The 25189-nt window shown below is 43.1% G+C and overlaps 3 protein-coding genes across 4 annotated transcripts; 1 reads left to right on the top strand and 2 right to left on the bottom strand.

Annotated features, from left to right (window-relative positions):
• Positions 1-2420: 2420 nt before the first annotated feature.
• Positions 2421-8110, bottom strand: si:dkey-251i10.3 (uncharacterized protein LOC553498 homolog). The gene is made up of 15 exons (XM_036524828.1): positions 8039-8110; positions 7473-7566; positions 7281-7351; positions 7102-7166; positions 6779-6927; positions 6528-6683; positions 6297-6416; positions 6101-6195; positions 5523-5646; positions 5319-5396; positions 4768-5149; positions 4117-4565; positions 3769-3953; positions 3496-3595; positions 2421-2772 (listed from the first exon to the last, which is right to left on the bottom strand). The coding sequence occupies exons 1-15, from the start codon at positions 8089-8091 to the stop codon at positions 2434-2436; spliced, it is 2460 nt and encodes an 819-aa protein (XP_036380721.1). The 5' UTR covers positions 8092-8110; the 3' UTR covers positions 2421-2433.
• A 160-nt stretch (positions 8111-8270) lies between these two features.
• Positions 8271-17151, top strand: LOC118775324 (cleavage stimulation factor subunit 2-like). The gene is made up of 14 exons (XM_036525190.1): positions 8271-8592; positions 8746-8824; positions 8920-9089; positions 9240-9376; positions 10082-10201; positions 10675-10797; positions 10942-11032; positions 11120-11242; positions 12121-12180; positions 13596-13743; positions 14827-15020; positions 15296-15438; positions 15592-15672; positions 16164-17151. Exons 1-14 carry the CDS (start codon positions 8517-8519, stop codon positions 16284-16286), a joined length of 1668 nt encoding a protein of 555 aa, XP_036381083.1. The 5' UTR covers positions 8271-8516; the 3' UTR covers positions 16287-17151.
• Positions 17152-18648: 1497 nt separating this feature from the next.
• Positions 18649-24404, bottom strand: LOC118775307 (cytochrome b-245 heavy chain-like). Of its 2 annotated transcripts, none has more exons than XM_036525166.1 (13): positions 24342-24404; positions 23999-24094; positions 23754-23864; positions 23216-23300; positions 21720-21877; positions 21049-21230; positions 20833-20959; positions 20568-20660; positions 20232-20473; positions 19737-19899; positions 19356-19502; positions 19076-19200; positions 18649-18775 (listed from the first exon to the last, which is right to left on the bottom strand). In XM_036525166.1, the coding sequence occupies exons 1-13, from the start codon at positions 24384-24386 to the stop codon at positions 18649-18651; spliced, it is 1701 nt and encodes a 566-aa protein (XP_036381059.1). In that variant the 5' UTR covers positions 24387-24404. The 2 variants fall into 2 exon arrangements, with proteins under 2 accessions (XP_036381059.1, XP_036381060.1); XM_036525167.1 differs by having other exon boundaries at positions 21049-21247; positions 21728-21877.
• Positions 24405-25189: the final 785 nt, after the last annotated feature.

The raw sequence follows: 25189 nt of genomic DNA, 5'->3' as shown, positions 1-25189 counted from the left end.
GTAAGTTAATTTCAGTCTCTCAAGCACTGGCACTGTACACTGGTAATTGGTTCAGTACTATGTCAAATACTTGAACTTCATGAAATATGGTCTGAAATTTTAACCTATTTAACAGAATTTTTTTTTTGCGCTCAGTCAGCTACACATCAGCAAGTCCACTGAAAAGGCCTTTTTTCCCCCTTCTTTCATGTAGGTCTCTGATGGCGCCTCTGTTGCAGCAGGCTCGACACTGCAGGTTTTATAATAATTTATAAGACATTAATTTCGAAACTGTGTGTATTGGGGGTAACAAATGCTACTTAGCATGCTGGTAAAGTTTGACTTCACTTCCTTAACAACTGCTTGACAACCACATTTTCACAGTTCCACTACCTGTTACTCTCTCCATTCATTTCCTCAGTGCACATGTATTTCCTGTTATCACTTTGCAGGGGACATAGAAAACAAAGAAAAAATAGCTTTGTGCCATAAAAACTATTTCTGAAAAATTTTAATATTTTCTAAATGTTTTCACAAAGGTTAATAAATAGATACCAAATTTGTAGTTCCTCACTGCTGAGCTCCACTTTCCCATTCTTAACCTAGCAGCAGTGCATCTGTGCAGGGTGGTAATGTGATCTGATGTGATCACGCTTGTACATGGACACATGGAGCAGAGCATGTACAAAGCGCCATAGTTTCCACCATTTTATAGGTCTGGCATTGCCATTTGTCAACAATGTAACCGAGTGACCTTAAAGTTATATCACACAGGGGTTATGCAATATGGAGCAGTACATTTGAATTCTGGAAACTGTAATGCAATACCTAGTAAAACAACTTGACAACCGGTATTTTAGAATACTGTTTGAACGTATGTAGTATACTGTCAAAAATGTCTAGAAGTGACCTCATATTTTCTAACACAAAACTATTTTTTTTAACAATAGTAATGTCAAGTTTTTAACTGTTAAGTCTAACGTTCCAAAGACCACACCTGACTACTTAAGACAAAGGTCTGATGCACAGTAAATATTCATTTCTTGTTTCTTGCCCACTGATTGCACTTTTCTTAATAATTTCTCATCAATGAAGCAAACTGTCAAAGCATTCCATTTCTGAGGAATAGAAGCCCAAACACAGTAAATTTTCTCCAAATACAATGATTTTACCATTTCCATAATCTAAAATTGAACATCACATTTTAAGATGTTAAACTCTGTCAATTGTTGCATTGGATGGATAAAAAGTATGTTACCATTTTCTCCAAATGTAGACCAAATTACGATATCTGAATAGCTAGAGAATTTAGGTCTTGGCAGAAAGGCATGTATATTATCATGTTAATACCATTGTTCAAAAAGTCACAACTTACACTCATTACTGAAGTTTATCAGTGGCCAGATAATGGGCATATCAGTTAGACAACTGGGAAACTTTTACTCTTATCAGTGTCTCCTTTGTCAAACTGCTGGAGGGTTTGCTGTAGAATTCTCCTCAGTCCTGACCACTATGGAACGAGAGTGAGACACCTGCAGGTGTTCTTTGGTTTTGCAGCTTCATCCACATGCTTACGACAAACCATTTTAGCAGTTTGATGCAAATTTATACTTACAATTTTGTTGTGTAATAATGGGTGACTAAACTGGACTGGCAATGCATACAAAACCACCACATGTCCAACAGTGTAGTTCAGACGCTGCCAAAAGGTCTTCAGTTCCAGCAAAGACATTTAAAGCTTGTCAAAAACTGTTATTGCATTAGGCCTCATCATCTTATACTATTAACAACTGTCATGGTCTTTCTTCCCAAAACATGCATGAGAGACATGCATTTACTCAGACAGCCCCCTAATAAGGCAAATGGTCTCACCTAAACAATTGCTCTATAAACAGCATGCTAAGGACAAGAATTTTGTTACCATGGCAAATAAGGACTAGATCAAGTATCTAAGGACCTTACCATTCATGCCATGACTGCAACTCCCTCTTACATTTACTGTATATACATTTATTATACATCCCTCAAACATTTATTCAGACATTGACATCACCTAATACTACCACATAATCAAATGCTGATTGAAAGCTATTGATCAATCATGTTCTCTCCTCCTAAATCATAGAGGAAAGGATCTGTACTTGAATAAAATGTTTGATGTTAAATCATTACACAGACTGCAAAATCATAAAACAGACTGCAAGCTATTTTTTGCACTCATTTTTAAATTTAATACATTGGATTCATGTCTCTATAAATGAACGCATTTTCCATGACAAAATGCCACCTAATTTGATTTACCATAGATATTTCACTTCATGTACAAGGATAAAACAATACTGAACACCATGGCTATTAAAAGTGTAATTTCAGTATTGATTTAACAAGGAGAAAAGAAGGCTTATCCCTGATGGAGGACCAACAGCGGGTATGTTTGTGTCTTTACTGTGAGCGTCAGGCAGGCGTGTTGGCCTGCTGCTGCTGCTGTTTCTGCTGCCGCTTGTTCTTCCTTTTCTTCAGCTGCGAGTGCTTCAGGTTTCCCTTCCTCTGCGGTCCCTTTCCCTTGCTCCCTGACAGTTCGATGTCCGGCAGCTTCCCCGTGGCTGCCTGCGTCTTGCCCTGGATGAAGTCCTCCCGGGCGATGGGCTCGATGATGCCGCCCAGCTGCGTGACCACCTTCGGCGCGGTGAGCTTCTGGACTGTGCGCTGAGTGTTCCAGGTGTGGCCGACGGGCGTGCGGATGCTGCTCTCAAACTGTGTGGGGTTCTCGAAGGGGAACGGCAGCTGGTTGACCTGGAGGGTTTGGAGGATGAGAAGTGCGCAGTCAATGGCTGTGCCACCATGTCAACAGAAAGGCAAGGCAAAGGTTTTAAGGTGTGTGCAAAAACGAAATTAATGTCCTTCACATTGGTTCATTTGAGATGGTAATGAAGCTGCTGTACTTATTAAGTTATATGCAAATAAGCTTGTCATAGTCGCAGCGAACAAGAGTCAAAAGGAAGCATACCTAATGAAAATCAGACTTTAATTTCATTTGTATACAGAAGAAAAAGAACTATTTTTCTTGAGTTCATTCTTGAGTTCATGTGTGCCATTCATTTACAAAAACATAATGGACAGTATATATAATTTATTTAATAAATAATAATAAGTATTTAATAACTGAAAAGTATGAGTCTTTAGTACACTCAATATTCAGACTTAAATGGCAGTTTTGGCTACAAGGGCTTGTCATGCATGTATTGCAGGTGGCAGGTATGCTCAAGATAAAAAGTAAAAAAAACTACAGTTATTAGAATTCTGCACATATAGAAAAAACAGTGTTATATGTACCTCTAAACTGAAAGTAGCATGACAGATTCTTTGATGGGCATTTCAATAAACACAGAAAGGCGCAAGGTCTCAGCATCCAGATATCCCATATCTGAATCCTTTTCTGGAACCATTTTATGTGTAAATGTGGATAAAAAAATGTATTCAAGTGCGTGTCTGTGTGTGTGTGTACAGACATGTTACCTGGTGGAGAGTGACAGAGGAATTCCTCTTCTCTGAAATTATGACATTGGGGAGCTTTTCATCTCGTCTTGGAGGGGGAGGTGCAACTTTTACACGAAACCTACAGCTCACGCAAATGAAAAATGTTGGTTGGATTAAAAAAGAAAAAAACTTTGCAAAGTCTGATAAGTATTTAAACGCCATTTCGTAATCAAAACAAAAATCATTTTAACCTAATTACACCAGGAAGAACGCTGATTGACACGTATACAGTAGCTAGTGTTCACTGCTCACCTTCTTCGTTTTTTGCGGGACGGCTGAAGGCCGACACCACCCCACTCTCCCCACCCAGGTAGTGTCAGGTCCACCACTTTTGGCTTTCCTGCCTCTTCCTGTTTCCTCTTGTCCTTCAGGAAGTCGGAGACCACGTCATCTCCAGCAAAGGCTTCCTTAATGATCATTTTCTGCTCCTCTTCATTCTGGAATGAAGGGGAAAGTTTCACTTTTTCCAATCACAAACAGAATGAAAGTTGCCAACAATCAGCAGGAGCACTGTGGACCATTTTGTTTTGCACTGAGGCACTCACTGAGTTTGCCTGGAAGCTAACTGAACCCAAGAAAGCCATTCAGCTCCGTCCTTACCTCTTCCTCCTCCTCAATGGCCGTGGGCGCCAGGGGTACCTTGATGACTTTTGCCTCCTTTGTCAGCACCTCGTTGCAGTCGATCATTTTCTTCTTCTTCTTCTTCTTCTTCTTGCCGGCCTGTGGAGTGGCAGCGTCTGTCATTCCCTCTGAATGGGCGGTTGCGGCACTCTGCGCTGCCGGCTCAATGACCTCTGCGGAGATGTCCTTGCTGAGGAGCTCCACGTCCTCCAAGGTCCTCAGGCGCTCCAGCCCCTCATCCAGTAAGGCTGGCTCTTCCCTCTCCTCTACGCTTTCCCTCTCCTTACTCGCCTTCTCCGCTGTGGTTTCCTGCTCCTTCTCCACTAGCTTCTGAAACAGGCTGTTAAACTCAGAAACCTCCTCCTCCTCCTCCTCATCTTCAGAAATGTCCCCTGCTGCAGCTTCGGCTCCCCTTTCATCCACAGTTTCTTTCATGTGGAATAGAGCATAGAAATTCAATGAGCATTAAATAAATATCTACTATCAAAATAAATATCCGCAATCCAAATTCAAGCAGCTGCCTGTCAAAACATGTGCAGTGGCACCCAAATTTTTTGATATCCCTGATAAACAACAAAATGAATCAGTGTTACTAACAAACTAGAAAGTTTAAGCAAAGATTCACCTCACCTTCTCTCTCCACTGGCATCACCGGTACCACGCCTCCGTCTTCTGATTGCCTTAATTTCCGTCTCTCCTCGAATTCTCGCAGAAGCGTCTCTTCCATATCTTCATCCTCTTCCTCTTCTCCATCTTCTTGCTTGTCCTGTTGCTCGGCACCCCCTGCGAGAAGCTCCGCAGCAGCGCCCTCGCCAGGTTCCACGGGCTCTGCCGTTAGCTTGCCCATCATCCAGGGGTTTGACGGGTCTGCGGTGGGCTGGGCCTCGTTAACAAAATCCGGCAGGTCCGTCTCCTCCTCTGGCCCCTCCTCCTCCTCACTCTCCGACGGCACCACCAGCTTCTGCGTCAGCTCCTTGTTCATCTCAAGCTGCTGCTGCATGGCCTTACGAGCCTGAGGAAAACAACACAAGACAATCAAAATCTATTTTGCTCCACCACATGTTGTGAAAGAAAACCAGACTTATACTTAAAAGTGCAGCAAGATAGATAAGCAAAGATGAAGACATATTTGTTCTCTCTGAACATTTAGAAAACAGTAAAACAAAAACAGACGTTCTTACCTCGTGGTCATATTTTGCCATGATGGCTTTGGACTTGGCCCACTTGCCACTATTCTGGTGCTTCAGTGACATCCTCTCCTACAGGACAGAAAAGCAGGTTGTTACCACGCCCACCTCTCCACAGGTCTTTATATTTGTACCTCTTTTAAACCGTACTTCAGTGTCAGTAAGCACACTTTATGGCAGGAGGAGCTGTGGCCTTACCTCCATCCTGGACAGCTCCATCTTCTGTAGCTCCTCCAGGGCGGCAGCGGGGTCTGTCTTGCGCAGTTCCTCAAACTCCTTAAGAAACTCCTTGCGCTTTGCTTTCTTTAGCACCTTGTGGTACCTGTGCAAGAAACACACACCGCCTTTACGATATTCAGAAATGCAATCACCATTTTATTGTCAGTGAGTCACTCCTATAATGCTTAGGATGCACCCTACTGCATCACCATCGCTATCTACTGCATCCTTATTCCTTTCCTTTTACACCAGTCTCACCAGCACTTGTCAACCCATCCAACACACACACTGCAATGTTCATGCCAGATTTTTTAATGTCAATATTATAAACTGCAGAGCCCCTGATCATCTCTCCTTCCTGTTGAGAAATTAAGGCCATTTGACCCACAGATCCTATTTGCATTGACTGAATGCCTAACAATAATTTTAATTACTGCAAAACGAACAGTTCTAGTGCTCATTATAATCACATAATAAGCTGTCAGTCAGGATAAGACAATCTGGTAGGGTGGCCACAAGAAGATGGAATTTTGCAAGGGTTCAGAGGTTAACCTCACTTCTTGCTCTTTATCTTCTTCTCTCTCTTCGCTTTGGCCTCATAGTAGGATTGGAGCACCCGGGCCTTTTGCAGCTCAGCACGGCGTATCTTCGCCTGCGACCAAACAATATCGGTGTTAGCACTCACAAAAAAATCCAAAATGAGGGTCAACGGTAATATCAAAGCCTGACGCTGGCGGTCGGCCCGGGACGCACCTCCTCGAGACTCATGGCCTTCAGGGAGGCCTCCTCCATGGGTGTAAGAACAGGGTCATTGACAGGCTGCTTGTTCATGTGCAGGAGAGTGAAGATCTCCTGCTCCAATGGTGTCTGTGCCTGTACCACACAAAGACAAAATACTGAAAGTAGGCTATGTTTTATGCTGACATATTGGAGCTTTCCAGCACTGCATTGTTCTAATCCACTGAGAAACACTCATCAGCCTACCTTCCATCCGGCCACCACCTGCTCCACACGTTTTGGTCCGGACGGCTCCTGGTTCAGCGGGAAGACCAGCTGCTCTGCCTTCTGGTTCTGTACCACCACACTGTGCCAGCGGGACACCTCCTTTGCGGTCTTGCCATAGGCCACTTCTCTTTGGATCTACCGGGTAAAAGGAGCAATCCACATGTATCTGCACTGCTGAACACAAATAAAGCAGAAATTATGTTGTCCACCCCTGTCTGAAGGTCCCTAACCTTCTCCGTCTGCTGCCGACTCAGAGGGAGCTCCAGAGTGTCCTGGCGACTCTGCAGATTCTTCAGCTGCTTCTTGGTCTTGGTGACGACTGAAGGTGACTGCTCAATGGTGCCAATGAGGTCACTAAGAGTGATTTTGTCTCCAGCGCCTGGAACAGAAACACGCATATTTGTATTATCAGCAACAGTCCCCACTCTGCTCCATACCCCCAAAAAATCCAACCAACCGCTCAAACACCATTGTAAACAAAGCAGCATGCTACTAACACAGATGTTTCACACAATGTTCAGAATTTGTGGTTGATTCCAATTGGCATGGTTACCTTCAGCACTGATTGAGAACTCAGAGACCTGTGCACTGGCCTCGGACCGTTCAGCCAGTTTCCTTCTGTTGGAAAGGAGAGAGCACTGTCAAATTTTACTTATTTGTGTTACTTCTGAAATGACCGGATTTAACACGAATGAACTGCGCATCCCGTCTGTTCTTGCTCTGAAACATCACCTTTTCTTCCCATCCAGAGAACTGATGGCATCCAGCAGTTTGCGGTGTTTCCTCTCGTCATCGCTTCCACCCTACAAGTGGAAGGGAAAGCAGGGTAAAGGTTTAAACTTAATTCGCGTGAGTTTCGGATGACTTAAAACATTTGATTTGTTCCATGCTCTTTAGATGATTTTCCAACGTTGGAAGCCTCACCTCATCCTCGCTAGCACTGATGATGGTTTCGTCCGTCCGAAGTAATTCCTCTTCATCGTCGTAATCTACTTTACGGTCAACAGTCACACCATTACTGTAAAAAACAGCAAAACAAGGGGCTTGTTATGGGAAAACCTCAATCCACGAAGATACTATGTAATTCCACTCACATCCAGAGGAATGGTTTCAGGAAACATAATACGTTTATAACTAAATTTTGCTATCTACTGCCGTAACTAAATGCAATGGCTTTAGTGAAGAGCTAGCTAGCCAGCTAGCTAATCATCTTTAATGCTTTAATCGAGGCTCTCACACAAACCAGCAAGCCAGTCAGGCATACATGAATATCTAGTCATTGTGAAATGACATGAATATTATGTCAATGTATAGATAGCAGAAAGTTTTAAGATAATATTAGTTAGCAAGCTGGCACAGCACTGTCACATTTCAACTATGCTTCTTGTACGTCAACAAAACAATGCTTACCATACCACAGCTTCCGAATAAAACATGCATTAAACGTATTCTTCATAAATATGTTCATAATTAGCTGGCTAGATACAAACCTTGGCTTTTTAAGCGCCGCTTCACTTTTCTCAACCTTCCGTTTCTTGGCCATGATTGCTAGCTTGTTTTTACCCACGTGTAGCCAATATGCCGTATGTCGAGTCTAGCTACCTACCCTGTTCCGCTAAATTGTCGCAAACTCATTTGCGCCTGGCTTGAAATCTTATAAATTGGCTAGTCAATGAACAGATGTAGTAGTTAGAGTCTGATGAGGATTACAAGAGAGTTTATCCGAGAGAAGAAGCGAAACGCTGAACATTTGTCAGAAAAGTTAGTTGTACAGTTTATATCGTAGTTAGCAAAGGACATCAGTTTGTACAATGAATAGTTTAACTGGTTGAAATCTTGTCCTTATTCTTGACAACCTGCCTTGTTCGTGCGTATACTAACGTTGCAAGAAAAGTAACGTTAACGTTAGTCTTGTTCCAAGAGGTGTGTTTGCTTCCGATTTTATCCGTTGGCTATATATTGTGGAATATGGCGAATGCAACGGCTGTAGGTTCTGCAGCAGGGAGAGACCCCGCCGTAGACCGCTCTCTGCGCTCAGTCTTTGGTAAGTGAATTTAAACAGGCTGTCGAGTTATAACGTTAGATTCATTTTGTGAATTGCATATATGTTTGCCAGTTAGCCACATTTTTGCGACGTGTTTGACGTTTTTCTTTGTTACTGTGTGTTGTACTTCTGTCCCCTTACCATTGGCTTTAGTGGGAAACATTCCTTATGAAGCCACGGAGGAACAACTGAAAGACATCTTCTCAGAGGTCGGCCTGGTGGTGAGCTTCAGGTGGAACTAATACATAATTGGTCTCTTTCACAGTGCACTTCCACCAGCGGGAAAGTATGATTTCTGAACCAGGTGAGTGTTTTCCTCCCTCGCAGATTAGTCTATGACAGAGAAACAGGAAAGCCAAAGGGCTATGGCTTCTGTGAATACCAGGACCAGGAGACCGCCCTCAGTGCGATGCGTAACCTGAACGGGAGAGAGTTCAGCGGCAGGGCCCTCCGAGTGGACAATGCGGCCAGCGAGAAGAACAAGGAGGAGTTAAAAAGTAAGAATGTTTGCGCAAGCAGCAGGCAAAGTGGACAGCGGGTGTCACTGCGTATTGTAAAAATTTGTTTTATCTTTGTCATCTGGCCCCAGTGTCTGTGATAGAGTCCAGCTGTCCTCTCTCTGACCGTGACTGTCTTTTTTTGGTTAGGTTTAGGGACTGGTGCCCCTGTCATTGAGTCTCCCTATGGCGACAGTTGCAAGCCCAAGGAGGCCCCAGAATCTATCAGTCGTGCAGTGGCCAGTCTGCCCCCAGAGCAAATGTTTGAGCTCATGAAACAAATGAAAGTGAGTGAAATCAATTGGAGTTTCACATTTAGATTCATTTAGCAAGTGCTCTCAGTACTTATCAGAGTCTATGCAAAAACGTTAGGCTGAGAGCAGAGCACCATTGTGTGTGCAAGAGGGAGTCTGAGGACATGGTGGTTTTAATTACTAAATATATTTGAGGATATAGTAAGAATGTTCAGAGTGTGGGGTTAGTTGAACCAAGGTGCAGTTTGAACAGATGAGTTTTCAGTCTGGCAGAAAGCAAAATCTTAAGCTCCTCTCCACTCTAGATTTACGTAAGATGTTAAAAATGTTCTTAGAAAACTTTGTATTTTTCTGTAGCAGTACTGTGGATCACATTTCTTGGCAGGTGGATTCATCATAACCGCATTCTGTCAGACTGTACCAAATCATTTTTCCCCTGAGTAACAGTATGGTCATGGTCTCTCTGTAATAAAGTCTCAATTTAAAATTTAGTCGTTTAGTCCAATGCTCCAATCCAAAACAACTGAAAATCCAAGGGTACGAAAGTCATAAGAACAACAGGACATACAGACTGGGGAAGACCACAACTGAATGAGTGTCAGTACATAAGTGTCATAACAGTTAGTACCATGGTTATTAGTGCAGTCTCTGGACAGGAAGCCAACATGTAATGAGTAGGAGCCAGGCTTTGATAATTTGCTCAGCCTAATGCCCTATGCCTGCTGTTGCTATCCCCAGCTGTGTGTGCAGAATAACCCACAGGAGGCCAGGAACATGCTGCTGCAGAACCCCCAGTTGGCGTATGCTTTGTTGCAGGCCCAGGTGGTCATGAGGATCGTTGACCCTGAGATTGCCCTGGTAAGGTCCATGCTGCTGTCGTCTCTCAGTGGAATGGCTCATTGAGTTGACCACCATTGTCTTTGTCTGGTGCATGTAGTGTTACAACAGCATGTAAGAGCAATTTGTAAGTGCAAGGTAATTTGCAGTGGGCCCACCATATTAAATGACAGCTGAATAAAATTTAAGTTGAGGGTTTTGTTTGTTTAATGGATTCATCAATCGAAAATAAATCATAACTCATTTTTACCAAGCTTTGAATTTTACAGCATGGTGACTACTGTGTTTGAGTTACTCGGCAAGTTTACATGCGTACAATATTATTATATTTCTTACCTTTTGTCTGTCCATGCTATGGTATGTTAGCATAGCGATTTACTAGTTTTTCAGACGCAGGAATTGTATAAGTATGTGTGATTGACTATTAGCTATTAGCTGTTTTCACAATGAAACTTTAAAAGCACTTAGATGAATTTCCCTTGTGTGTGTTGTAGAAAATGCTTCACCGTCAGACGCCAGTTCAGCCCCTGGTACCCAGCAGTAAAGTTAGTGCAGTGCCTGGACCCAGCCAACCTCTTTCCCAGCCAAATGTCCCAGTGCCCCAGCAACAAACCATGGTGAGTATGTACATGTATGTATAATATAAAATGTGTATATGTATATACATAATGGGAATCAAGGCATAACCTTCAGCTAAAGTGAAGCCCACCTTAAATGAGTTGATGTCTTCACATGGGTTTCTGTGTGTGCCTTATGCTCAGGTCAGTATGCACATGAATGGAGGCTCCCAGATGATGCAGCCCCCTCAGATGATGGCAGGAGTGCCAGGGCAGGGGCCAGTGGGGCCCTCAGGTGAGGAGGCTGATCTCTGCTGATCTCTAACAGCAGCTAGGGACCACTACTACAGAGATGAACATTCTCTGCACTGTGTGACCTGAGGAGATCTCCCAGAACAGCCGTGGCAACAGCCAAGCCCTTTCTCTTTTTCTGTCTTCTCAGGTGGGATGCAGTCCCAGATGAACATTCCCCAGGGAGGTCCTGTACCCACAGATAGGGGTCAAGGTAATGCTCCTCATTTCCACTTTTGTGGATTTATGTTATTAGCAGAGAACGTTTATAAATCGTCTTAAACTTATAACAAAGAGAACCTCCTCTTTGAACTGAATGAACCAACATGTAGGTGAAAGATGTGTTTTTATTTCCAAAGAACCTCTTTTGCTCACTTTTATTAAATGGAAGATTAATTTAGATTATCTACCAGTAACATTGTAAATTTAGCTGCAGGGTTACAGAATCATGGTCTGTATTTGCTGCCTTTTTGGCCTCCTCAAACATGGATAATGAATGTCAGATATAAAAGCCTTAATGGTATTTATTTAATGGCAAAGTATTCTTTAGGTTGGGTCTTCATTGTGTGCTTATTAGCTCAGATTTAGTTTTTCTCACCATTTGTCTGTGTGGTTTAACTCTATTGGCTTAGCTGTTTTGCACTGACTTTATTTATAATGCCTGTAATGTGTCACTGCACTGTGTTGCCACTGAGGGGCACTGTATATCCAGTCTCCTCATTATTTAAAATATTACATTGCATTACATTTTGGCATTTTAGCAGATGCTGTCATCCAGAGTGACTTACATCGATTAGTTAGAATTTCAATACTAATGTGGGAAAGTCCATCTTGGACATTACATTTGGAAAGTTTGACAGTAGTATTTTGTAACCTTCATGACAAGCCTGCAATAAGCTTTCATCACAGACTGTATCTTCAGATACCCTTTTGCACTTTTATTTCCGCCCAAGAGTGTTAGAAATGCTGGTCACCCTGAATAAGTTGCTTTTGTTTTGCGCATTAAACGCCTAAGGTTGACGCTTTCCCTGACCAAAATCTATTGCTGTTTCTGAGTTCTGTCTCTTGTTCCTTTACTTCCTGCTTGCCAAGGAAACCTTCAGCTCTCTCCTGTAGGACCAGCAGGGCAGGCTGCTAGCGAGCTGCCTGAAGGTATTGCTAGTAGACTGAGACCCAATTGCCATATTAGGTCTGGTTACAATTCCAACTCAATTTAATCAAAATCCAGAGTTATCACAGCTATGCCACCTTAGGTTTCACTTAAGTAACCATACTTGGCAATGTTGGATGTAGCATTTAAAATGTAGCTCTGAAATTAAAATGGCTTGACTCCCATTTGTGAGTTCAGACTCTCAATCGGTCAAACATGATTGTTTAAACAGGATGCATGGCACAGGAGTGTCAACTGAATGTAAATATTAGTCAAACACCCAGAAGAGTTATGCATTGTTGTTAAAAAACAGGACCAGTGTGTCCAGATGTTTAATGGCATGTTATGTCATTTAGCAGCCTGCTAGTCAATCTAGTAAGAAGAACCAAAGGAAAGTTGGGCTCTGCTTTGGCGGTCTTTTGTTTGACTAAAGTTACCTAATGCGTGCGTAAATATGGAATAAAATCCTAATTTATGTTTTAAGCTTTTGTGTTAGTGACAGACATGTATTGTTTTGAAGTATTTGTACTAGAATTACTCATTTTGTGCATGTATCGCATCATATGTTGTAAAATCACATGTGCCTAAATGTCTGCTTAATCACTGCCTGTAAACTAATCAATGCAATATTTAATTGATTGAGCAATTGCAGTATGTGATTGAACTCTGCAGCACAGAATCTTGCTGTTTGCACTTTTCCAGAGATGTCAGTAAATGGTCTCCATGTACGCACTGAGATCACAAATCACCTGAAAAATACAAAAGCCTGTCTGAAAAACTGCGTTTCTGGGGAGACCTCTTGTGACTGACTGCAGAATCGAGGGTTAGAACTGTGTGCATTATGGCGATTTCTGTTCTCTCATTGTGAGCATTGACAGGAAACTAAAGGGGCTTGTTTCGTTTCCCTTGGTAAACATAAAACCAAAGGGGGGAAAACGTGTATGAGGCTACTGGATACCTCCAGGTCATAGTTTAGAATTTTATCTTCCCCTTTGAACTGTGTAGCTGTTGGTCCAGGGTCCTGTGTGATGGTAAAGCAGAACTTGCTTGGATCAGTATATGACATGCAGGAGGCTGGAGTCTGTTCATTTCCTGCTTTATTATTAGTTTGATTGGCTTCCAAGACAATGACAATGGAAGGGCTTCTTGTATTTAAATGTAGTCAGGGCTTATGGGAGATGAGCTTTGCTGGCTGTCACTCTTCAGTGTTCAATGCTAAGTAAGAACTGCTTACTACATTAGTTTATGTATACATACGTTGTTTATGTAAAACTGTTAACGTAAACAAAAACGGTGGATTCTTAGGTGTTTTGGAATCCTACTTTACAGTGCTTGTGATCGTGTTATGTTTCAGTGTCAGCATGTCCCCTCCCATCAGCAGTGTCTTACAGCACACACCTATCTCTTCCCTCCACAGTTCCCATGACTGACCCGCGGGCTCCCATGCGGGCGGGGGTTCTGCCGGGCCCTTCGACAGTGCAGCCCAGGGGCCTGCTGGGTGATGGCCCCAATGACCCCCGTGGTGGCACGCTGCTCTCAGTCACCGGGGAGGTGGTGGAGCCTGGGTGAGCTGTAAATGTACAACTGGTCCAACTCCTTAGATTGTGCAAAGTAGCAGAGATAAAAAATAAATTGGATAAAAATGGATACAAGGAGAAAAGTATCTACAGTAAGAATAAAAAACTAGAAAGTGAAAATGCGCTATATGGACAAAAGTATTCGGACGCCTGACCATTGCATTGTAATGACATTGTATTCAAATACACATACTTTAATATGGAGTTGGTCTCCCTTTTGCAGCTATAACAGCTTCCACTCTTCTTGGAAGGCTTTCCACAAGAGTTTTGGAGTGTTTCTGTGGGAATGTGTGCCCATTCATTCTGTAGAGCATTTATGAGGTCAGGCACTGATGTTGGACGAGAACGCGTGGCTCGCAATCTCTGTTCCAGTTCATCCCAAAGGTGCTCGAAGGGGTTGAGGTCAGGGCTCTGTGCGGGCCAGTCAAGTTCTTCCACACCGAACTCATCAAACCATGTCTTTATAGTCCTTGGTTTGTGCACTGGGGCACAGTCATGTTGGAATAGAAAAGGGCCTTCCCCAAACTGTTGCCACAAAGTTGGAAGCATAGCATTGTCCAAAATGTCTTGGTATGCTGAAGCATTAAGATTGTCCTTCACTGGAGATAAGGGGCCTAGCCCAAACCCTGAAAAACAGGTGTGGCCAAATACTTTTGTCCATATAGTGTATGTACAATAATAATAATTTGATAAAAAAAAACTAGAAAGTATCGTGTCATTAAAGTCCAGAGTATGTGTTTAACATTAGTGGCAGGCATGTCCATGTTGAGGAGTCTGATGGCCTGGGGGAAGAAGCTCCTCCTGAGCCTCTTGGTTTTGGCCATCAGATTGCAGAAGCGCTTGCCAGATTTCAGCAAGCTAAACGGGCAGTTACTGGGATGGGTGGAGTCCATAATAATTTTGGCCTCAGATTTGACAACGAAGCTGCAGTAACCGCCAGGCCGTCTGGAAGCTTGCCCACAGCATCCACTTATCAGATCTCCCTCCTTTCACATTTTAAATGAGTAGAATGACTTTGTTGCTAAGCTCCCTGTGGTATTTTGTATGTGTGTGTGTGTGTGTCCTTTCCAGTCGTGGGTATGTGGGGGCCCCTCCGCTCCAGGGCCCGCCCATGCATATGACGCATGATGGACGCGGGCCCCCTCCCGACATGCGAGGGCACATGCCCGACATGAGGGGGGGACCCATGGCTGAGCCCAGGGGCATGATGGGAGAGCCCGGCATATCCATGATGGAACAGAGAGGGCCATCCATGGAAGCCAGGGGTAAGAGGGGAAGGTGGCATAACGCTTTTATGTCTCATGAACTTTCTGGAATTTTTGTGAATCCGATGTTTTGACTCCATCAGATTAAATTATAAAATAGGTACATGCTAGTAGATCAATCCTGTGCCTATTTTGAAATGTAACCAGTTTATATTTTATTCTGCAGGTTCAAATAAGATTACACAATCAAACTCCTTGTTAGTGCCTCATACACTTTACAGGTCATTTGAGGTCATGGTGGTATACTGTGTCATTTGCTTAACCCCTGTTGGCAGGAGGTCGTGACCCCAGAATGGTGGACACTCGCTGTCTGGACCCCAGGTGTCCCATGCCAACCCAGAGAGTTCCCATGGGAGCCAGCATGCAGGGCCCAGGCCAGCACACTATGGGAGGCAGTGGGCTTCCGTCCAGCAGACAGGTACTGCCTTGTCGCCTCAACAAGGAACAGTCTCAAGATGTGAAGGATTTTTTGAATAATGAATAACTGATTTTGCTCTCTCTCTGTGTGTGTGTGTGTGTGTGTGTGTGTGTGTGTGTGTGTGTGTGTGTGTGTGTGTGTGTCTCAAAGCAGGCTTCCAGTCTACCAGGTGGCCCCCAGACCGGAGGCTTTAGCCCCACCCAAAATCAGGTTATGTCTCAGGACCATGAGAAGGTGAGTGGTGCTTTCAAGCCCCTTTCACACCAGAAATATCAGAAAATACGGAAAATTATTGCTTAACCTTTCCACCCTGCTGAATGATTTTGGGAAGGGACTATTTGTCAGTTAGGCACATGACACCAGAGACCCGATTGATGAGAATACTGTAAAATGACTGATATTCTGCTGCAACAGGACCTTGTGCTGTGGGGGCGGTTTCCGTCTTCCCTAGGTTTGCTCTTCAGTTGCTTGTTCTGCTACAGCTCTGCCGTGTGAAAGAACTACTTTCCTGAAACAGTACCACGGAACACGGAAACTGTTTCAAGTTTTTTTTTTTTTTGTTTGTTTGTTTTTTTTAGTCATTTAGCCAAGTGAAGAGATCGAACATTGTTTTGTTCCTGCTTCCGGGATTCCAAGGACAGGCTCAGCAGGGTTGAACGCGATGACTCACTCTGAGGAAAATTTAATTGGTTGTAACAGGGGCTATTGTGTGTCTGTCTGTCCAGGCTGCACTGATAATGCAGGTGCTGCAGCTGACCCCAGAACAGATCGCCATGCTACCGCCTGAGCAGAGACAAAGCATCATGATCCTGAAGGAGCAGATCCAGAAGACGGCTGGGGCTCCATAACAGCAGCTGAAATCGCTTCCACAGGACAGGTGAAACAGAGGGCCATAGGAAAATTGGTATGATCTCTGTGTTAGGTTAGAGGTCAGTGGGGTAGGTGACTGCATAAGAGATTGTGATTGTGTGCATCACTTGGCTTGTTCATATCGAAACTGCCTTTGCAATGAAATGAGACCCTGTTCCCCATTTCACTAAGAACTATAAATAGCAAGTAAACATCACATTGGCTGGCATATGGTACACTTGTTACAAAAAATGGGTGATGGGAAATGACCCAACAACAATGCAAGTCATTGACATGTATATGGTGTCTTCCTGTACCGTCAGAAAATTGATTTTTCATCAATTTGGGATAGCCACCAAGGCTGACAGCATTTCTCTGAAAAGGGAGATCACACAGGATGAGGAATTTTTGTTTCCTTGCTGGAAGGCTATCTTCAGTCTTCCACTTTTCCTTACTGTCTGCCAACCTGGTCTAGTGTGACTGAGTCTACCGTCATGGAAAAGGAAATTGTTTAATCACTTTTCCTTTTGGATGGCAGGCTTTCTGCACAGTACAAGCCCTCAGCTGGCACCTGCTCTACTTCGTATCAGCAAGGACATGTCCAGCCTCTCAAGTCCGAATTTCACACAGTGTGTCATTATTTCATTTCTTGCTTGTATCATTCAGACGGTTGCTTTCATGTGGAGGGTCGGAGGTGGTGCTGCTAGTGCAGTTTGTACTCCACAGTTATGAGGAGGGACCTGCTTCAGACAGAGAGCCTTCCAGGATGGGGATTTGCTACAGGTGGCCTCAAAACCTACTGAGCCAGAAGAGGCCCAAGGGTGTACTAACGCCCTGTAAGGACCAACTCGGTCACTCACTGAATCTCTGCACCAATAGATAGGTTTCCAGAATGTACAAACATATGAGCTAGTAGATATTTCTTCTTTCAATTTTCTTCCAATAAAATACTTTGAAATTCTCCCTTCAGCAGTGTTTTGTTGCCACTCATGTTGACTGCTGATTTAAGCAGAAGTCAGCTGCCTTTTTGCAGTTGTGATTATATAGATTCATCTTATCTGCCTTGTGAGGGGAATCAGTGTAGTAACTGCTTTTATTTCAAGGACTTTCACCTTACAGGATTTCCTGTAATGGAAACTGATGTCTTTTCACAAATCTTAATCCGTATTAAATGCAAATACAAGAAGAATAGCGGAGGGTCACAGCTATAAAAATGTAAATCACCCCACGCCATGGTCCTTTAAAGTATTGTTTTCTAACCTCTCAACAGAACAAAAGGACCTCACTGAAACAGACACGGTGTAATGTGTTTTAAAAGTCTGTATTTACAATATATACAGTTTTATACAACAATATGAAGAAATGGGGAAAAACAGGGCTGAGATCTCACACAGGTATCAATAAACAGTATACATGTTTGGAATGATTCTGAAGTTATGAAATAGTTCAACTTGTGAAAAATGCATAAATACCAGTGAAGATGCTTGAAACTATTCCAGTTGTAGTTACTAATTACATGTTGTTCTGTCTTGCCTATGGGTGTACATTGCACTTCTAAATGAGCTAGAAGTGCTGAAATATTGCATGAAGTATTGCATGGTTCACAGGTTTTTCTAAACTCTGATGTAAAGGAAGGCTTGTAGGGTCTAATTCTGTATTTGAACCCTCAGTTCATAATATCATTTACAAAGAATCCCAGTGGCCTTCAGGAAGTAATAGATCATTTGAGATTTTTAATATGCACCAAGAGCAGCCACCTCCTTTGTTTCACCAATATTGAGTTTAGCTAAAGTGAAAAGGCTATGATTTGTAGTATTAGTCATACTGCCAACAGTAGCTGATGGTAAGTGCTTACAGTCTCCATGGCACTAATAAACTAGTCCATCACTTTAATGAAGTTGATACTTTTTGATGAATTACTGGAGTGTGCATAATTCTCTCACTGGGCAAAATCCCAATTCACATTGAATTTAATCAAAGAAATCCATGGGATTGCCATCCATGTGTGAAGTAGAACCTACAGAGAGGAAAGGTGGTGAGCCGTGAGTAAACTTGCATCACAAAGCTCCCAGAACTACCCCTGAGTGTGAATAATGTCAGATTATTTCAAATTCAATGCAGTGTCCACAGATGAGTCACATTTATGGATGAAAACTTGAATAGCCTGTTGTTCAGGATTTCAAGTAGCTAGCTATTGTAACCAGGAATGAACACTGCTGTTGTATAATGGTATTCCAGTAAATATTCAGAATCAGGGCCACACCCCCACGAGACAAGCGAGTCATTCCACCACTGCCCATTATGGATGGTTGGGAAATGCCCAAGCAATGCCATGCTCTGAACATGGACACACAGGGTTACTCAGAAGTTCTCCTTGTTGAAGTAAAACTTTGTTTTTCTGGGATCCACATCGGAGAACTTCACACATTTGTTCTCCAGGGTCTTTGCCAGGCTCTCGGGGCCACACAAGAATGTGCCAACCACTGACCTGGTAGTGCAAACAACACAAAACAATCAGCTGTCAGGACCTTTAGTGTACCATCACCTGCTCTCCTATATCCTCTTAGATTTACTTGATAAAGCTGATAAACTTTTTTAAAAAAAAAATTAAAATTTCTCCCTCTTTGTTCTACTTTGTCTTTGAAGAACTGCTGTCAAATAAAAAAAAAACAACTTTTGGTAAGAATTGTACTGACATGATCTTAGGCAGAAAGTATGATGAACAAACAGGACAACATAGGGGTTCCTTTGCTTCATGCAACATGGAGACACTGAATTAAAAACTTACGTGGGATTCTCCTTGCGGACTTGCTCAAATTCCTTGTCCCAGTTGGGCCTCCCATAGTGGGTCTTCTGTCTGAGACCTGTCACGACGTCAGTGTCTTTGTCAAAGTGAACCATCACATGAGCAGCCTGTAAAGAAGACAGGAAAAGGCTTGATGTTGGAGGGAACCATACGTCTACTCATATGTAGATAACCATTCATTTGTAATCTCTGTGGGTTCTTGTCTTAAATGCTGTGCTTCAGCCAGCTTGTACTGGTTACTGTGGAGTCCCTATTTACTCACATGGCTGTGGTCCCATCCAGTGAGGTAGAGTTTATAGGTGAGGAAGTCTGCCATGCCTCTCTCCTCCATTTCCTTTTCTAGTACTTGCAGGAGGTCTGCAAACCATTCAAAGGCATGTGTCTCCCTACACAGCCAATAGAAGTAGATCTACATCCAGGAAACAGATGCATTAAAAAAGTGGAATTTGATTTGGTCAAATGGACTTTCTGAAGAACAAGGAAATGGCTGTCTTTTACTAGATTTCGTGGAAAGATTATTTGCAAGGACCTGCCATGCAATACTTACAGTAAATCATTCTCTGAACTAGCTAGGCAGGTTGGCAAAAAATCTATTTGTTATACAGAGAGAACTGAGAGCCTTTCTGTAAATTTTAGAAAATACCTTTCTTGTGTGCAGTTTTGGGTTTGACTGCTTGAACTTGTACCAGATGGACTTCAGAATGGATGCAAAGGGTGTTACTCCAATTCCACAGCCAATCAGCATGCTGACCTCATAGTCAAAAACATCCTCACTGGCAGTACCAAACGGTCCATCCACAGCCATCCTGAGAGAGAAGTCAGAAGTCAGCTGACAGAAAATCATATGATCAGCAGCCAGTTTACAGTATTGTTTTAGAGCATCACACTGTGCAGATACTTGGTAGCATGAGGGCAGCTGATTTACTGGCCACTGTATAGATGAGTTAACCAGGTCATTTAAAGATCAGCATAGAATCTGTGATGATCAGTGCTTGAAAAACACTAGTGTTGGCTCGTATCTGTTCATACCCCACAGTTAAACCTCTTTGATTTCAGAGCCTCTTTCTGCCAAAAAATGACCAGAGTCTACCAAAATGTGCATTCAGATAAACAGTAGAAATGGTAACGTTTTTCTTACTTGGGTCCCTGGGCCCCTTCTGGAAGTTGCTCCAGAATGTCAATGAGTTTTTGCGTCCAGTCACCCACGGAGCGGATGTGCACACTAAAGAAGTCCTCCTCTGGGGCGGAGGTCATGGTGAAAGGATGCCACTCCAGCTGGGAGATGGCAGGACAGTTCAGGAAGACATATTGGCCCACCTCCATCTTAAAACCGGCCTTGTCTAGCTGCAGCTCCAGGACCTTGGAGGGATGGATCACAATCTGGCCGAGGACCACAGGGAAAGAAAGGTGCGTTAGCAGCACTGGATTTCCTGTGTCTGTGGAGGCTTGTCTGTCTTGCCCAATGTTCACTCACCTTCCTGTACCTGACGGTCTGCATGTAACGAATGAAGCGCAGCACACGCTCACACAGGTATAAGACCATGGGACCGATCACCCACATCCATGTCTGGGGAAAGGGGGGGAGGGTGGGGAAAGAGTACACAAGGTCTTTAATCATTGTTCAAATACGCTAAATCTTGAGAATAGGTGAAAATTTTGCAGTCCCAGTGAGGACTGCTTGTCTTGTGTACTCGCACTGGCTTCCGGCTTCAGAAAATTGAAATATTGCAGTCTCTTACCTGCGGGAACCCCCCTGCAAACTGCGGAAGGGGACACTCCGGGATCTTGCCCCAGTCCAGAGGCCGATCTTTGCAGACGGTGAAGTTGTGGGGAGGGTCAGTGGCAACCTGGCCACGGACGATACGCCTGGAGGGGTAGAGGAAGGTTGGCACTGTTACAGGAAAAGAGTAACCTGTCTGCGTTGCTGCAGAAGCTTTACTTGTGGAGGGTCTTACCCTGCTCCGTGAAACACCAGCCCGGCGAAGAAGATGATGAAGAGGTGGTGGGTGTACCAGAAGACCTCGAAGTAGCTGCGGCGGATCACCTCCATGGACGAGGTGATGATGAGGATGAGTGCCAGCGTGATGATGACCCCAGTGAGCCCAGCGATGGTGGTGAATGCGAAGTAGGTTGGCGTCTGGGGCACAGAAAACCAATCGGAGCACATCACAACGCAGCCGATGACGCAATCTGCGGTCAACGCTGCTAAGGTTCCACCTCAATCCCTGCTCCCTAACACCTGCTACTTGTAGTACTTCCTGTTTATTTTACATGTAGTATTACAATGCGTTACAAATTATATGATCTAGTGACTGCTATATGGTGGTACACTTGGCTTCCATTGTCTAGTCATGTTGAGCAAATGAACTTAGGGTAGGACTTGAATAGTGTTATGTTCACGCTCACTGGTCTGGGAGTGTTGTTAGCCTGGTCTGACACTGTTGTTCATTCATACTGAATGGATACATTTATGTTCTTATGTGCTGGAAGTCGCTCTGGATAAGAGCGTCTGCTAAATGAATGTCATGTAATGCAATGTAAAGCTGCAGTAAAATGAAGTGCAGACTGAAAGTGAACAATCTTTCACAGAAATGCAGGGCATGTTTTAAGTGTTCTTGAGACTCACAATCGAGGTGGAGCGAATCGGGTTCAGGTAGGTTTCATCGTCGTCTTCGTCTTCGTCATCCTCCAGGCTGGAGAGGGTGGTGCTGAGGTTATCATACAGCCCTTGCCTACTGTTGTTGTACCACTCCACATTGAACAAATGGGCAATGGTGTGCACCGCTGTGCAAAAGCAAAAAAGTACATGTGCAAAAAACTGAGCATGTTGAAACCTGTGAGAAGTAGCATTGGTCATGTTACTGTCTGCTGCTTTGATTTGAATTGCTTCACAAATTGGGATGTGGGCTAAAATTAAGGAAAAATCATAAAAGCCGTGCAAAAAAGCCATGCCAACTTTTTTTTTCTAATGACTCTAAAACAGCGGTCCCCAACCAACGGGCCGCAGACCGGTACCGGGCTACGGCATATTCGCTACCGGGCCGCACGGAAAGGATAAATAATTTATTTTTAAATTTTTTAAAATCGGTAAAATAAAGTAATATTAAAATAATAATTATATACAATTATAGGCTATTCGTGCAGTAATTAAATTGAACTTGGTGCAGTCTATTGGTCCTTTTTGCACCACTCTAATATCTCTCACGCCCACAACAGTTCACAGATTTTGAACTTGATTAACACGCACGCCGCGAGTTCATCACTTTGGCCTACTATACGGTGTACTTGAGCTGTGTTACCAACTTTGTTACTAGCAAGCTAGCTAACATGATTAAAAAAGTAGTTAAAATAAAGCCTGAATATCCTGAGAAAAGCACAAAAGCACTGAAAACGTTGCTTTCATTTCCAACATCCTATCTCTGCGAAGCGGGGCTTTCCGCAATGACGGCAACAAAAACTAAATTTACGGAGTAGACTGAACATAAGGAACACACTTTGGGTTGCAATGTTTTTAATAGGCTATATGGTCATTGAGAGAAATATGCACTTAATGTTTTTTAATAATATCATCACGTTAGACCTGCTTAAACTAAAATGTTATGAAAAAGCTGCCAAATTTATAGGCGTAATCGATATTCCGGTCGTGTCGCGATACTCTCCCCCCCCGACGGCCGGTCCAGGAAAATATTGTCTATATGAAACCGGTCCGTGGTGCAAAAAAGGTTGGGGACCGCTGCTCTGCAAAGCTCCGAACACTCATCAACACACACTGCCACTAGGGAAACCACAAGCTATTCTTTTAGAATTTCACCCCGGAGGATTTTATAACCATTGTCAAACAGTGATATGGACCTTACCACCCGAGTTCTGTTGCAGTCCAGAAAATCAAACCTTTGATATTCTATCAGACTTAATAACTATCTCTTTGAATTCCAACACACCATACTGAAAGCTAAAAACTAGCTGAGGCAACATCTGTTAGTTTTATGCAAGGGTATAACTAATCTGTCAGATTCTGATTGTGACAGTGACAGTTCAAAGGGTATCACTGATATTATATGTCAATTGCCCGATGGTGCCATTTATGACTGTTGATCAGGAAATAAGTTGTTTAGACAATACCTGTCATTAAGCCGATCATGTATGCCACTAGCTTGTGGAAAGTGAGATTTTTGTCCAGCTGTTTCCTCATTGAACGCCCGCAACACTGGGGACAATGACAAGAGCACAACACTGAAAACATGAGCTATGTGTATGAGAGAGCACAACTGGCTGAGCCACACTGATGCTTTGTACAGAAAATACAAAAAATTATGTGCAGTATAGTAATATTCAATCCAATATATAAATATATATATATATATTTATATTCAAACTACATTAGGTCTCTGTTCCATGGACCTCACTGAGTTGCTCTGTTTACTTTAAAGAGTTGTGAGCAAAGGCCTGACCATGATTTCTATCAGATAAAATAAGTGTGTGTACATATGGGTGAGAAGTCGTGGTGCAGTATTTAGCCTAGAATTGCCAGCTGTATAAATGGGTAACATGTCAAAAACTGTAACCTATTTAAGTCGCTCTGGATAAGAGTGTCTGCTAAATGCCATCAATCATAATAACGAATCATAATACATATGTGGCACTGCCATCTAAAACTCACCATGAAGGATCCTCGGACAAGGGACAGCAGGTTGCGGCAGACTGGCAGCAAGATCAGCAGGCAGTTGAAGTTGAGAACTGCCGCCGGAGCCCTCGCCCAGGCTAGCGCGGACTGCAATGCCGAAAGAGAACACACGGAGAGTGAGCGCTCATGAATTCACCTTTAACCTTCAACTTCGCTCTCACAACAGTGGATTGAAATGAAACTGCCACACTTGTTTGATCCATGCCATACGCAGCACTTACCCCTAGAAGATGACGTGTGTAGAAGAACCTATCCCCCAGATCGTAGAAGAGGTAGAAGTAGACAAACAGAAATATATTGATGCCCATCCACACGACCTGAGGGAATGAAGAGGTACAGAAGTTTGCCTGACCTACTCAGGGGGATGAACAAGACAGTAGTGGAATGATAAGGAAACATAGTCTCCTGTCAGAGCCCACACACATTTTACAGATAATGAATTACTTTCTTAGTTTCCTATATAACATTGAGTGAACAAATGAGTACTCTTAAAATTCATTTTACTTGCTAATTTTTTTCTGTATATTCTGAGGAATATACGTTATATTGTGGATATTGACCTACCAGTATGAATGCAGACAATCCATGGTTGATAATCCAGTTGCCCATTTTTGTAGATTAGATTTGTACACGTTCCACGCTTGCCTAGCTGGTGCGTTATGGAGTGTTTCTACTGGGCTATTTATCTGCACCAGCAACTCAGACCACGCCTTTACACTCATACACACACACTTGGTAAACCGGGGAGTGACAGGTGAGGTCAAGGAAATTGTCACATCCAGGAAATTCTCAAAGGGAAAGAAAAACAGTCTGTGTATGTGACTATTGACTAGTGTGAGTATGTGCAATGAAAGAAAGTGTTCACTTGTCAATACTCCCTCTGAGGAATATAAAGAGAGGAAGAAAGGAAGAATTTTATTATTTCAAGGTCCTAAAAAGACACTAAAGCTTTCATGCAGGGGTGGACACATGTTCCTGGGAGATCACAGGTTATGCTGGTTTTTATTTCAAGTTTACATCATTCAGAAGCCACCCTTATCTATAGCAACTTACAAAATGTCAGTACATTTATGTTTGCTTTTCTGAAATCCAGCAGATGCTCTTATCCAAAACAATGGGCAAGATGTGCATACACACACATTTACATTCTGACATCCAGCAGATGCTCTTATCCAGAGCGACTGGATATTAATTCACCAAAAAGTTATTGTACCTCAGCACTTACTCAAATTGCTCATTGAATGAAATTTCATTTTCAATCATTACCTGGAGTACACCACTGCCTGCTCACAGGGTAACTCAGACAGCATCCACCTGGAACGGGCAGGTATGGTGGCTCTCCCCACAAGGACAACCTGCAGACCCTAAAACCATCCAGGAACATGGGTTTCCCACATGTGCTTCAAATAAAC

This window comes from Megalops cyprinoides, chromosome 3 (genome assembly GCF_013368585.1).
Source record: "Megalops cyprinoides isolate fMegCyp1 chromosome 3, fMegCyp1.pri, whole genome shotgun sequence".
Lineage (NCBI taxonomy): Eukaryota > Metazoa > Chordata > Actinopteri > Elopiformes > Megalopidae > Megalops > Megalops cyprinoides.
Note: the sequence above shows the minus strand (reverse complement) of the source record. Positions and strands in the feature narration are given on the sequence as shown.